This window comes from Gavialis gangeticus, unplaced genomic scaffold (assembly GCF_001723915.1).
Source record: "Gavialis gangeticus isolate Ggan-Ray unplaced genomic scaffold, GavGan_comp1, whole genome shotgun sequence".
NCBI lineage: Eukaryota > Metazoa > Chordata > Crocodylia > Gavialidae > Gavialis > Gavialis gangeticus.
Window position 1 is genome coordinate 36,984,819 of NW_017729004.1, and position 15,153 is coordinate 36,999,971.

Consider the following 15,153-nt stretch of genomic DNA (forward strand, 5'->3'; position numbering starts at 1 on the left):
TTGCGCCCTCCTACCCCCTTTGATCTGTGTTGGGATTACTTCCCAAGTTGCTGAGGACTTAACTCATGTAGACTTCAGTGGAAGCTCAGGGGCTGAGGGAAGTGGAGAAAACAAATACACATCTCCAAAGAAGGAGACTGGAGTAAAAATATGTTAACAGATACATATACTACGGTTTGAATCAAAAAGTGTGCTGCAGCATAATTACCAGATAAGACACCATTTAGATATAGCGAATCTAGTTCTAGTTTGCATTCCTATCCTGAGAATGCATTACAGAAAAATTATTACTAGACATTACTTGTTGGGCGCTGAAAATCTATTAACTAATTTGAAGAATATGAAGCTGACAAGTTCCCTGTCTTGAAGAGTTTACAAGCTAAGGCCCAACCCTCCTACGTAATTCATACAAATAGAGGGTTGGGGCTACACAGAACTTCATTAGCTAGACTGGAGGTCTGCATGACTGCAGGTACCCATCTGCCTGAAACTATTTGCAGGTAGTGGCTTTCAAGAAAAAAGACAAATAAGCCCTTTCAATTTTTAAACAAAACAGTGCTGGCCAGTCTTTTCCATTGGCATGCCAGAAGTTAAATCCAAGTATGCCTCACTTCTTCCCTTGCCTTCTCCATGATCTGCTACACGCCAAACATAATGGCTACTCGTGTCAGTTGTGGCACACTTGCCATGGGTAGACCATACGTCATATAGAACATGACATTAAAAAACAGCCAAGTAAGTATAGTAAAAAATACACAAATCTGATATTATCTATAAGACTGGCACTATGAGAGCTTTCTGTCAACTGGTTCCTTAAAATCAGAAAAAAAATGAATATGCTACTCTGGAACTTTACTACAACTGTAGAACTTTACACAGGTAAATATAGGTAAACCTTTATGGAACAAAATATTATTCATTAGACATAAGCTAGATACAAACAGTTCCAGGACAGAAGCACAATAGGCCTGTGCGAAGTGGAAAGTATTCACTTCAGATTTGGATTCAGTGATTCAGAGGGACAGTGATTCAATTTGGTGAATTGAATCACTGTCCTGATTTGATTCAGCTGGATCCAAATCCAAAGATATTCACCACCAAATCTTATTCAGCCATAGACTATATGGGCAGGCAGTGCCGGCAGGAGCAGCTGGGGGAGCAGTCAGCCCTAGCTTGAGCTGGCAGCCCCAGGAGAAGCCGCTGCTCATCAGGCTGCCCCCCTGCTAGGTGAGGCAGGCAGTGCTGGCAGCCCTGGGAGAAGCCATGGGGGCTGGGGGGAATGATCGGGGAGCTGGGGGGTCGAACTGGCAGCTGGGGAATCAAACCAGGAGCTTGGGGGAATGATTGGGGGCTGGGGGAATGAACAGGGGCTTCCCCCTAGGTCCTGGTTTGATCCCTCAGCTCTAAATCATTATCTCAGCTCCCCAATCATTCCCCCCAGCCCCCACGGCTTCTTTTGGGGCTGCTGCCTCAAGCAATGGCTCATCCAGCTGCTCCCCTGCCGGGGTGATCATGCAGTGCTAGCAAGCATGGGAGAAGTCGCCGATTCTTGGTGGAATGGTTGAGGAGCTGGGGGGATGCCCCGGCCCTTCCCCCAGCCCCTGATCATTCCCTCCAGCTCCCAGTTCGCTCCCCCAGTTCCTGGTTTGATTTCCCAGCCCCCAGTCATTCCCCCAGCTTCCCAATCATTCCCTCAGCCCCCTGATCATTTCCCCAAGCTCCCGATCATTCCCCCAGCTCCCCAATCATTCCCCTCAGCCCCCGTAGCTTCTCCCAGGGCTGCCAGCACTGCCTGCCTCGCCCCAGGAGGGGGACAGCCGAGGGAGCAGCTGGATGAACCATGGGTTCTCCTGGGGCTCCTGGCTCAAGCCAGGGCTCATCCAGCTGGTCCCCCAGCTGCTCCTGCTGGCACTGCCTAGTGCCTGCCTGCACAGTCTATGGCAGGGGCAGGCAATTATTTTGGGCGGAGGGCTGCTTACTGAGTTGGCAAGCCATCGAGGGCCTCATGACAGGCAGCCAGGGACAGATTAATATTAATTTTCTAAAATTTTTTAGGGGCCCCGTGGGCCGGATAGAATGTTCTGGTGGGCCGCATCTGGCCCGTAGGCCGCATTTTGCCCACCCCTGGTCTATGGCCAAATCTCTGAATTGAGGCTTCCGATTGGATTCGAAGAGATTAATGGATCTTCTGATTCGATTCAGATTCAGAGATACGGCCACTGAATCGGGCCAAATCTCCAAATCGAATCAGCAACTGAAGCTTTGTGCAGCCCTAATGCACAATAATAACAGCATTTGCATAAGCTGAAGGGCAACAGCTCATCTGTGTAGAGCTGAAACATAAGGACTCTGCTTTCCTTACTGTTGGTTCCTCAGGAAAAAGGAAACAAATTTATAATCTTCCAATGTTTGGGTGCATCTTTGGCCCTTTATGGCTGTTGCAGCTCAATTTAAGTTGGAACTGCACCAAAACTGCTCTTAAGGCTGTTGATAGAAGTTTGTTCAAAAGTGTAATGAGGTCTGATCTCCAGTCCCAACAGTCATACCTTCTGTCATGCTACATGTGCATGACAGGAGGTGCAGTTGTGGGATTGGGGATCAGATCCAAATTGCACCCTATTGCTGGTGCAGGGGGAGCTCAGGATCATGATCCCAGGTTCCCCTGCACCAGGAAGTATCGAGCCCTTTGGGGCTTCAGTGCACTTCTGAGGGTGGGAGCACTGATCAGCTGCCTGTCATTCTCAGCCATGGCAGCAAAGATCAGCAGACTGGCGCACAAGCCATGGGAGCACATTCCTTCAAGCCTCCAGTGTGCTCTGAGGGCTGGAAGTGCTGATCAATGAACTAGTGCTCCCAAAGCTTGAAGTATACTGGAGCCTTTCAAACCTTGGGAGCACAACTTAAGGTGCAATGGGCACCAGCCATAAAATTATTACAAATTTTGTATAATCATTTTGTGGTTTATTTCCTGTTTTATCACATTATTAATTTTATGGACATGTGGCCAGGTTACTACTTAAGGCGTGTGTCTACACATGCATTAGATCTTGCAAGTAAATGCTCCTGGGCAGGCATCCACACATCCAGGGAAGTGGGAACAGATTTGCAAACTACTCCCACTTCCTGAGGCCCTGCAATGGGCCTGTGCTCCCATCAGGGGGAGGCGCTGGACTCTCCTTGGGTGCTAGCAGGGAGCATCGGGCCAGGAGACAGTTGTCTCCTGGCCAGATCTGGAACATTGCTTCCTGCCCTCGAGGGACTGCCTACTGCCAGGGCAGAAATAATGTTCCCCTGCCCCAGTGGCAGGGACCTCCTGGCCCCAGCTCCCCGACTGGGGGCAGGGGACTTGGAAAGAGCTGCAGGGGAACAGCAGGTCCCAGCTCTCTGCTCTGCTCCACTGGTGGGATTCCCCATTCAGCCGGGGGCTTGCTGCTAGCTTTCCCACCGGCGGATCAGAGCAGGGGACTGGGATCTACCCCTCCCATGCAGCTCTTTCCAAGCCCCACACCTTGATCATCCAATTGGGGCATGGGTCTGGGACTTGCCTGTGACAGAGACAGTTCCCAGTCCCCACTATGCAATCTTAGGGCAGGGGCTGGAGAGCCTGTTCCCCACTCAGCTACATGATCGCTGAGCTGAGTGGGGAACAGGCTAGGGATCCTGTTCCCTGTTCAGCTCTGTGATCATGAAGATGGGCAGGGAACAGGCTCCCCAGCCCCCACCAGCAGGGAGCTCCCAGCACCAGCTCTACAACCACAGTGGCAGTGCTGGGAGATGCTTATCTCCCAGTCTGAGCTCTGCAGTATTGGGGCTCCGGCTGGAAGATAAGGATCTACCAGTCCCCCACTCTCCAATCGTGATAATGAAGCAGGGTCTGGGAGATAAAGATCTCCCAGCCCCCACTCCCCCATCACAATCTCAGATCAGCGGAGCTTGGAGCTCCCTGCTGCTGGGGCAGGGGAACATAGCAGCAGCTGGTGGCTACTGGGGGCAGAGAGAAATCTCTTGTCCCCTGCTAGTCAGCTGACCAGGAGGAGATTTGCTCCCAGTCAGACATCTACACAAGCGCTACTGAGCAGTAACTAATTGCAAGTAAATTTGCTCCGTGCATTTGTATGTAGCGAATTTACTTGGGATTAGCAAAGTTTACTGTGCAGTAAGCATGTGCATGATTAGATGTGCATGCTTACTGCACAGTAAACTTACTGCTCAGTAAAACGTCTCATGTAAACACACCCAAGATGTTATTAACTGGTCCATCCTGTCTTAAGTGTAACATCTGCCAGGGGCCTAGGATGCCTTAAAGGCACCCATCTGCAGACAGCAAGATCAGGAGTATATAAAGGTGAATTTTAAGTGACCTAACTTGTGCTTAATGTAATTTAGTTAGGATTTGGCCCAGAAAATTTAATTTTAACTAGAAATTAGATTCGTAAGCATGAAATAAGCAAACAAGCAATGTGTAAATACAATCTAGTTCTAATTCAACCTGAGAGCATACTGTGACAACCACACAAACCAGTCATCATATGTAATCCATAGACATAAAATCCAACAGATGTAATAGCTTTTATCTTTGCCTAAAATAAGACTAATTACATTTTAAAATTACAGCCTTAATTCAAGTAGATTACTTTAATATTCTGAGCCAGTCAGCTATATGAAATACCACGTCCTATGGCCTGTATCTAGGCTTTGCAAAAGTAGGTTTTTAACTCTTAATTAAATTTTACGTCTATTCACTGAGATTTAAAATTAGAAAAATACACCAGTGCTCCTGGTGAGTCTTTTTGATGGTGAGTGATTAATTCAGAAATAAATGATTATTTTATATTCTTTATTTTCTATTTTTCTCTTAATTAATAGCTTAAAGATCAAAATAAATAACTGTGCACTGTATATTTTCATTAACGATGTTTGATCAATTAATACTGAAGTCATTGCTTTAACAGTAAAGCTTCATCATAAAAATGAAAGCATTATCTTGTAACATTAATATAATGGAAATAGTGTTTTTTTTTCTTTCTTTTACTTAGATTTCGGGAATTCAAAGTCATAGAAACTTTGGTAGGACTGCTAACTGATCAGCCTGAAGAAGTACTTGTGAATGTTGTTGGAGCACTAGGGGAATGTTGCCAAGAGCCGATAAATCGAGCTATTATCCGTAAATGTGCTGGCATACCACCTCTGGTTAATTTACTTACTGGAACCAATCAGGCACTTCTAGTGAATGTCACCAAAGCAGTGGGATCTTGTGCAGCTGAACCTGAAAATATGATGTAAGTTGTTTAACTTCATAGTATTTTAATTACTTAATGTATTTGTTTGTATGAAAAATCCTGGCAAGAATGCAAATAAAATGTTTGGGCTAAGCCTGGATGTTTAGCATGAATGTAAAGATTCTTATACAAAATAAAAACAGACATAAAGTATAGTTTTCATCAGATAGCTCATGTAAGTTACAGAATAGTTGTTTGACATAAATGGGGAATATGTAAAGGGATTTTTAGTGTGCAATGACTTTTTCATATCAAACAGTGCAGAATATTGAGTCACTACCTGATGCACTAGTATGACATCCACTGCATCATGGTAGCTATTAGGTCTGTGTGAGTAGGCAGCTATTCAATCCGGCTTCAGATCCGGCTGCTTTGGATGCCAGTGATCCGATCCGGACCGGGTTCCTGCTTCGACCCGACTGAAGCAGCTCTGAGGTTTCGGAGCCGCCTCAGAGATCCGGCCATAGGGTATAATGGGGAATCAATGAAACATCTATAACTTTGTTTTTTGTCTGATTTGGATGAAACTTGTAGGGGTGGTAGCTTCTGCTAAGAGCTTGAAGCCTGCCAAGTTTCAATAAGATCAGTGCAGGGGCTCAGGGGAAACTGTACCACATAGAGTGCACCACATGGGGGTGAAAACTTCAGGAGTGGTGGCCCCTGCTGAGGCCCTGTGGTGTAACACATACGTGTGACATGAGTTTTGCTTTCAAGAATTTGGGGTGCAGTTCCCTCGAACCCCTACACCAATCTTCTTGCAACTTGGTAGGCTTCATGCTCTCAGGAGGGGCTACCACCCCTGTAAGTGTCATCCAAATCATCCAAAGTTATAGATATTTCATTGATTCCCCATTATACCCTATGGCCGGATCTCCGAGGCGGCTCCGAAGCTTTTCCAAAGTGGTTCAGAAGCTCCAAACCACTTCAGAAAGCCTAACGAAGCCAGCGCTTCAATCTGGACAAGCTTCTCCGGATCCAAAGCATGATCTGAAGCCTCGCACAGCCCTAGTAGCTATTACTTTCTCAGTTGTTTCACAGCGAAAGCACATTTCTACATTTCAAATTTAAGTTACTGTGAGCTTTATTCAGTGGTAGTGTTTTTGTTTTGTTTTGTTTTTTACTTTCCATAGATTATATTTACAGTAAAACAGTATGTTTTATGGTAGATTATTCTATATTTAAACATAAATTTTTCAAAAGGAAAATTAATAGGAAGAAAAAGGTTTGTATTCTTGAAAGACTTGGATAAATCTTTAAAGTTATTCGTTGTATCTGACTCTAACCCATGGAGCAGATCCTCAAGGAATCCATTTCTAAGCACTTGGAGGAGAAGATGGTGATTAGGAAGAGTCAGCATGGATTCATCAAAAGCAAGTCATGCCTGACCAACCTGATTACTTTCTATGATGAGGTGACTGGCAGGGAGACCAGTGGATGTGTTATGCCTTGATTTTTGCAAGGCTTTTGAAATGGTTTCCCCCAGCATTTTTGCAGGCAAGCTAAGGAAGTACAGGCTGGATGAATGGACTGTACGGTGGATAGAAAACTGGCTGGAGCATCAGGCTCAGAGGGTAGTAATCAATGACTCGATGTCTAGTTGGTAACAGATAACAAGTGGAGTGCCCCATGGGTTGGTCCTGGGGCTGGTTTTGTTTAATGTCTTCATCAGTGACCTGGAAGAAGGGCAGATTGCACCCTTGGGAAGTTTGCAGATGACATCAAGCTGCGGGGAGTAGCAGATATGCTGGAGGGTAGGGCTAGGAAACAGTGTGACCTTGACAAATTGGAGGACTGGGCCAAAATAAATCTCATGAGGTTCAACAAAGACAAGTGCAAAGTCCTGCACTTAGGGTGGAACAAACCCATGCACCAGTATGGGCTGGGGGCTGACTGGCTGGGCAGCAGCTTTGCAGAAAAGGACCTGGGGGTTACAGTGGACAATAAGTTGAATATGAGCCAACACTGTGCCCTTGTAGCCAAGAAGGCTAATGGCATACTGGGATGCATTGGTAGGAGCACTGGCAGCAGGTCAAGGGAAGTGATTATTCTCCTCTATTCAGCACTGGTGAGGCCACATCTGGAGTAGCGTGTTCAGTTTTGAGGCCCCCTCTTCAGAAACGATGTGGACAAATTGGAGAGGGTCCAGCAGAGGGCAACTAAAATAATGAGGGAGCTGGAGCACATGACTTACGAGGAAAGACTGGGGGAGCTGGGTTTATTTAGTCTACAGAAGAGAAGACTAAGAGGGGATTTAATAGCAACTTTCAACTATGTGAAGGGGGGTTCAAAAGAGGATGGAACTGGACTCTTCTCAGTGGTGGCAGATGGCAGAAGAAGGAGCAAAAGTCTCAAGTTGCAGCAAGGGAAATTTGCATTAGATATTAGGAAGAATTTTCTTACTAGGAGGGTAGTAAAACACTGGACCAGGTTACCTAGAGAGGTAGTGGAATCTCTATCCTTGAAGTTTTTCAAGTCCCAGCTAGACAAAGAGTTGGTTGTAATGATCTAGCTGGAGATGGTCCTGCTTTGAGCAGGGGGTTGGACTAGGTTACCTTCTGAGGTCCCTTCCAGGCCTAACTTTCTATGATTCTAAGCGTTTAAAAGGCATATTTGAAGTTCTCCTTAATAGGAATGTTGTTAGTATTTTGTCTTGAAAACAAAAATTCCAATTTCATTAATCTGTCTATAAGCAGGTACTTATCTCTTCTTTCCCCTTCTCTTTCCCCAACTAAAGAGAAAGACTGATGCTCTGTTCAGAGTTACTGCTCTCTGACTGGTTTTGTAAAGTCAGAATCATATAGCTTACAAAACAAACAAACAAACTTCACGTTCCAAAACCCCAGTCAGCATTTACTGTGTGTGCTGTGTCTAGGACAGAAACATATACCTCAGGGTTTTGGGCATGATTCCCTGATTAGATAGGAGCGAGGTCAGAAAGAGAGTTAGCTAAAGCTGCTCCTGTTCTGATTTGGATAATTCACTTGATATTCATATAGCAGTGCAAGGATTCCTTTTCTCTGAATAAGGCTTTTGTTTTCATGCTTTGGCTGTCACCCAGTGGCAAAAGGCTAGATAGTACACACACAACTGTAAACATGGCTTATATGAACAGTGTTAGACATGAACTATGAAAGTAAAAGTGAAATTATCTCTGCAGCTTATTTCTAATGAAGACTAGTAAGCATCAGCTTTATATACTAATATATTAATTCAACAGAATTAATCAACTGAGAAATTCAGAAACCAATAAATATAAACTGGCTTTCATAAAACCTCAGATATATACCCATACTCAGAGCTATCACTTCAAATATGCAGTATGGATAGCTTCAGACTGAAATGTGGTCAGCCCGAGCACCAAAAATAACACCAGTTATAGCTAAAATTGTGGTCAAACAAAGTCTATCTTGTTTTTGAGAAGGAGAGAGTACAGGTTGTTTGGGAGGAAATTTTAAAAAGATTGCCAAGTATGGAGGAAGGAATTGGATCTCAGGTTCATATGAAAAAAAAATCTCCAATGAAAGTTCCCAACATTATATATAAAAAGGAAATAATGTTTCAGTTTGGGGCTGGAATGCACTTTTCATTATTACCAAAAAGCAATTAGAGTTAAATGCTTATTATTAGCTAGACTGTTAGTTACATGGGGTCCTAGACAAATAGTACTCTAAGGCTGCAGCATGTTAAGATGACTTCAAGACAGATTGTGCTCTTATTTTCCCTATGGCTTGATTATGTAAGGTACTGATAATTCTGATCCTGAACAAACAAGAAGCTGAAACACATGCTTAACTTAAGTACTGACTTCAGTCAAACAATTCACATGCTTCAGTGCATTGCTGGAGTAAGTGTTCAGCCTCTCGTCAGATTGAGATGCTAAAGTTCCCCAGCATGCACAGGAACTATTCTCTCTGTCTCTGGATATTTTTCACCTTGGTCTAGCAACTTGTTTCAAGGTCCAATGCAGTGAGAATTGGAAACTTAGCCCCCTACTGCTCCACCCTGCCCCATTTGGGGCAGTTTGGTCACTAACAGAGACGTGGTCAGGCAGTCTTTTCTTTACCACTCAAGTGCCAAAATAGGGAATTATTTATTATTTGCTGCTCATGCATATATTCATTATTAATTAATTTTGATTAATGTTAATAATTTAATGTCTGCTGTTATTCTTAGATTATTTCTGCATGAAGCAAAACATTTTGGAATTCATTTTTTACTGCAGGTTATTTTCTGTAATTTTCAGCAAAAAATGTTGGGAAACACTTAATTTGCGTGGGTGTCTAGTTTTATGTACACTTTACTTTTCCTATACAGCAACCTTGATGTGTCTAGTCCTGGCAAAATGTCTGCCATGTATCACTGCCTAAACAAGCAACATCTGCCTCTTTCTAAACCCAAAACATCATGAAACTAACAGATGTAAATGTGTATTATTGATCAAGAAGTAGATGATTAGAAGAGAATTGCAGTTCTGAACTGAGGATCTTAATAAATTAATAAAGGTAGATACGCTGTAATTAGTAAATATCACTGGCAGTTTTTATAGTTTCAGATGCTTTGGAATTTGTAAAATATCTCTTAATCCTGGACTGCATCAGTTTCTTCTTTCATGATACATACTAGGGCTGTGCAAAATTTTGACGGGTGTTTCCTTTTGAAGCTATTTCAATGTGTTTCAAGCTTGAAACAGTGAAATCGAAATGAAACAAAAGGCTTCAAAACAGCTTTGAAACGAAACGAGGGCACTCAAAATGTTTTGAAAGTTTCTAAATGTTTTGAGTTTTGAAGCTGGGCTTGCTGCAGCTAAACAGAAACTAAGGAGAGGGATGGGGAAAAGGGGGAAGGACTGCTCTCTGATATTGATATCTAGCTCCCTGTTCGATTCCCCAGCTCTCTGATCGCTTCCTCCAGCTCTCTGATCATTTCCCCAGCTCTTCCTGGGGGACATAGGCACCCAATCTGCACACAGGATTTTAGCAGGCTGCTGAAACTGCAGCAGCCTGCTGAAACCCAGCGTGCAGCTCCAGGGGACCATAGCCCCCAGGAAGAGCTGGGGAGATGATTGGAGAGCTGGGAGAATCGAACCATGAGCTGGGAGAATGTTCAGATCCCTGAACATTTCCCCAGTTCCTGGTTGGATTTCCCAGCTCCCTAATCTTTCCTCCAGCTCTCTGATTGATTCCACCAGCTGTTCCTGGGGGCTGCAAGCCCCCAGATGATGCAAGATGACAGCAGGCTGGTACTACTGGCTGGAACCGGCGCTGGGCACAGCCCATGCCAAGTACCAGCAAGACTGGTGCTGGCCCCAGCCAACAGCAGCAGCATGCTGTCATCCTGCATGCAGATCCAGGGGCCCACGTTCCCTGGGAGGGCTGCAGGGCTGTGCCAGGCTCCTCCTGGGGGCGGTACAGGCCCCCGGGTCTGCACATGGAATGGCAGCAGGTTGCTGCTGCCAGCAAGTGATATGAGTTTTGCTTTGAACAGTTTGAGGTGCAGTTTTCCAGAAACCCCTGCACCTATCTCCTTCAAACTTGGCAGGCCTCATGCACTCAGAAGGGGCTACCATCCCTGCAATTGTCATCTAAATCAGGCAATAAATGACAAAGTTATAGGTATTTTCACGATTCCCCATTATAGCCTACAGGTGAAACATTGAAACACATCAAAACAGTGAAACAGTTTTGACGAAATAAAACAGAACAGTGCTTCAAAATGAAATGAAATGAAACACTGTCCCTTCAAAGTGGCAAAATGGAAGTCGAAATGAAATGGTGCTGTTTTGCACAGCCCTAATATATACCAGTGCACCTGTGTAATGGGGCTCCTACCCCATCACTGAAGGCGAGAGTGAGCCAGGGAGCAGCTGGTAGGCTCCAGGCACTTCAAGGAACTAATAACAACATAGGGCCTTTTAATAAAATGGCCACCTGTCCCAGGTTCAGCCAGCACAGTGCAGCCAGTGATTGACAGCCTTGAGGTCGAAACAGTGGGTTAAGAGACCCAGAGAGAGGTTAGAGACCTTATAAAACCAAGACGGGGGCCTGACCAGCCAAGGAGGAAGGGCTATAGATTACTGGGAGCTACAAGGAAGTCCCTGCGCTACCCAGCAGCAAAGCTAAGTATTTCGGCCTTATGTTTTAGCTCATTACCACGGTGTAACATTGACCCAAATTCAGGATGAAATCTTTTGTTTGGGAGTTTGGAGCCCACAAACAGAAGCCAGGGGGAGCACTGCTGTCAGCTGAAGGACTGTAGCATGTGGCAGAAAAGACTGAAACCATAAGCCCTCCTCAAGAGTGAGACTGGGATCGAGGAACCCAGTGCTCATGAGAGTGAGATCTGAGCCAAGGGGCCCAGAGCCCATGAGAGCGAGACCGGGGCTGAAGGGCCCAGAGCCCATGAGGGCGAGACTCAGGTCACCTAGGGCCTGTGAGGTACAAGACTAAAGCCAAAGACACAGAGCCAGAGCAGGGTAAGTCCGGAGCTGAAATGCCAAGCGCCCACAAGGTAAGGCTGAAGCTGGGGTCCGAGAGCCTAGTGTCCTGGGACAGTGGACCTCGGGTAGAGGGGCTCAGCCAGAGTAAAACAGGCAAAGGCCAGGGCACCTCAGCCTAAGCAAGGATCTAAGACCTGAAACAAAACCTTGCTGACCGGTAAAGGCAGTAATTAGGCCGGTCCAATTATAACAACAAGGCGTGGCAGATGAGACAAGAGACTGGGACCCTGAGAGGACAGAGGGGGCAGGTGAGACAGAATCCAGGTGTCTACTTGAAAGTGAGTTGACCGTGTCAGGGAAAGACCTGCTACAACCTGCTTTTTATTTTGACATTTTTTACTGTTATGTACAAAAAACCTCCTTATGTTAAAAGAATATTATTAAAGTTGCAAAGGGAGACATTTAAAGGTTAGAAATGTCAGATATATGTTGCTTTTGCACCTTAATATGACCCCACAGTGTATATGCATTGTGGCAGTCTTTAATTACATAATAGCATACAATGTTTCTACAAAACCACTATCATTCTCAGTGTACAGGGTGAACCAGTTAATGAGCAGCTCTTACATATTTTCTTTTATCTTCATTGTACATTATGTCATCCTATTCCAACCCCATTTAGTAGACAAAATTATTCATTTTTGGATTTACCCAAAGAACCTTGTCATTTTCCTACTGGATTTTCGCATCTCTATAATATCTGAGTGCCTCATAAACATTAATGAAATCATTTTCATGACACTCCTGTGAGATGAATATATTTTAGTCACCATTTAACAGATAGCATACTCAAGTATGGAGAGATTAATTGTGGGTGACACATTTGTCATAGTACTTACAAGTATATTTTATAGTACTGTATATATTTAGAATATGACTTCCAATGAGTTTGTTGCAGCAGTGAATGCTTAGCATTTATGCAAATCATGCCTTAGCTTCTCAAGTCAGGTGCCCCAAAAAAGAGAAACACCATCCATGAAAAAATTGATTTAAGTGCTTCTTTTAGCATGACACAGGAACTCTGTGACAGAGGCAGGTGTAAAATCTACTTCTCCATGGAAGGATTCAATGTTTTAACGAGAAGACAGCCATCCTTTCTTCCTGCAGTTCCCTGCTTCATTCACTATTAGAGTTGCCAACCCAATAATTTTCATTTTACTAACCATCTGCAAACTTTTTATTGCTGACATAGGTTTTTACTAACATAAGTTTTACATCAAGGGTGATCAACCTGAGGCATGGGTGAGTCTGCCTCTGTGTGCTGTACCTGGCAGATCAGAATGGGAGCAGGGAAGTTAGGGCAAAGAGAAGAAAGCAATGCCAACTTTCTAAATCTGGTTTGAACCCCCACCTGGAAGCCTGGGGAAATAAATTTTATTTTCCTCCCTCCATCTTGCTGAGTCTCTCAGACTGCTCAGGGCCATGCAACCCTGCCTACTTTCAAGGTGAGCAAACCATTACAGGCAGGCAATGGCGGATGCAATGAAAGCACGTGGCTGGGGTGTGTGGAATGGGTTATGGAGACTTCTGTAATCCCCAGAGCCCTGAAAGATGGCTCCCTCCAGGGCACCAAGCTGTACTCCCACTCAGATGCAATATGGCACTGCTCTGCTCTTTCTATCTATCAACAATTGCATCCAGCCTCATTCTGATAACAGATGTTCACTCAATCTCACTGTTTCACACTTTTTTATGGATAACTGGATTTATTTAAGGACTTTACGGGCAACCATTTTTGGCCTTTTTCTATGGACAGCTGGCAGCCCTGTTCACTATATACCTTCCAACTTCCGCAACAAACATAGCACATTTCTACAGTGAAGACTACAAAGAACACCTCGATTTATCTCCAGAGCATGTTCACTCCAGGCAGGAAATGAGGTGCAATCCTATATATGACCAAGTCATTAAAGGCAAGTATCGTAACTCAGTTGTGCAAAAGAGTCAAAAGCCAGGTTGAACAGGCAACCTTAATTCTTTTTCTAACTTTTGAATACCTTTCTTTTAATCTTGATAATGTTCTTTTATAGCAGGTGGTATTTTGTGTGTTTTTCCTAGACTTTTAAATAAGCAAATTGAAAACAAAATCATGTAGCATCATGTTGACACTTGGATCATCAGCAGAGTTAGAAATCAGAGATCCACTCCAATAGTTCAAGCAGCTGTTCTGACAGCCATTGTATAATGTTTTCTTCTGTGTGGACTAGCCTTACAGGGAAATGAGGCACTTGTCTGGGTATACAGGTATGTGCCAAATTCAAGTAATGAATTAGGTAGCCTGGATTCCATTCTCTGGAGGGGAGTATACTCTGGTGGACACAGTGTTCTTGCTTTGCCTTGCTTCTTGTCTCAGTTTCTTTGCCAAAATATTCTCAGTTTTTCTTCTGTGGCCTGGATCCTTGTCAGACTGGGTAGCATAACTAAGGCAGGGTGACCAGGACAGCAGCTCCACAGTCACTGACCTTAGACAGGGTTTGGAAAAAACAATAGCTGCCACCACAGCCACTCTGCTGCCTTGTTACCCCTCTAGTCAGATCTTCCTTCCTCTTGCTCATTTACTCCCAGCCTCACCTCTTTGCCCTCTTACTCCCTCTCTCTCCTGTGGCAGCCTTGTCCCCTTTGCATCTGAATTATACAGCATCTCCTATAGCAGGAGGAAGAGAGGGGTGTAACTGAGAGCTACTTGTGTGTGTGCTGCTGTGAGTGGATGCAGGGGGCTAATTTGCTTCATGCGGGGGGGGGGTGCCGACTGTGCAGTCTGGTCAGCATTAAGAATGGTGAAAAGTTTGAGCATAATTGGTGAAGTCAAAGATCTTCCAAGTTCTAGAAGCAAATTTGTACTGAGCAAGTTTGTACTGAGCATATGTAAACTGCAGTTTTACAAAGGCTTACAACTTTGCCAGATTTGAGTAGTTTTCCATAGGATGTTGAAGGAACATCCTGATGCAATGGCTAATCCCTGCCAAATTTCAGATGAATAATCTAAATCACTGGGCATGTTGATTTTCCAAAAGGTGTGGCTGCCAGAATTTTTAAACTATTGATAAAACAATATATTTTCCCCCAAGCCTCTGAACTAATATGGCTGACATTTTCCAAAAATATCAGCTTCAAGCAGGCAGCTAGCATGCAAATTTCAGCCAGAACACCTATGGTCTTCAAAATGCTAAGCAAATAAACTTTTACATAGTGGTTTTATAATGGGAAGCATCAAGTAACCTTAATTATAAGTGGTGTAATATATAATATAGCTACTTAGCATCAATATTTAATAAACCCCACTTTTACATAAGTTTTAGTGAGGAACTAGTTAGGGAGCTTCTGGAGGGACTGGACATATTCAAGTCAGCTGGTCTGGACGATCTCCACCCCAGAGTA

The 15,153-nt window shown here is 44.3% G+C and overlaps 1 protein-coding gene across 2 annotated transcripts in view; it reads left to right on the forward strand.

Moving 5' to 3' along the window:
* ARMC4 (armadillo repeat containing 4) overlaps positions 1 to 15,153 on the forward strand; it is a 247,586-nt gene that overhangs the window by 94,662 nt on the left and 137,771 nt on the right. For both annotated transcript variants that reach the window (XM_019508240.1, XM_019508241.1), the window contains one exon: positions 5,037 to 5,279. In XM_019508240.1, coding sequence (XP_019363785.1) covers positions 5,037 to 5,279 — 243 coding nt within the window. The remainder of the gene's footprint in view (positions 1 to 5,036; positions 5,280 to 15,153) is intronic.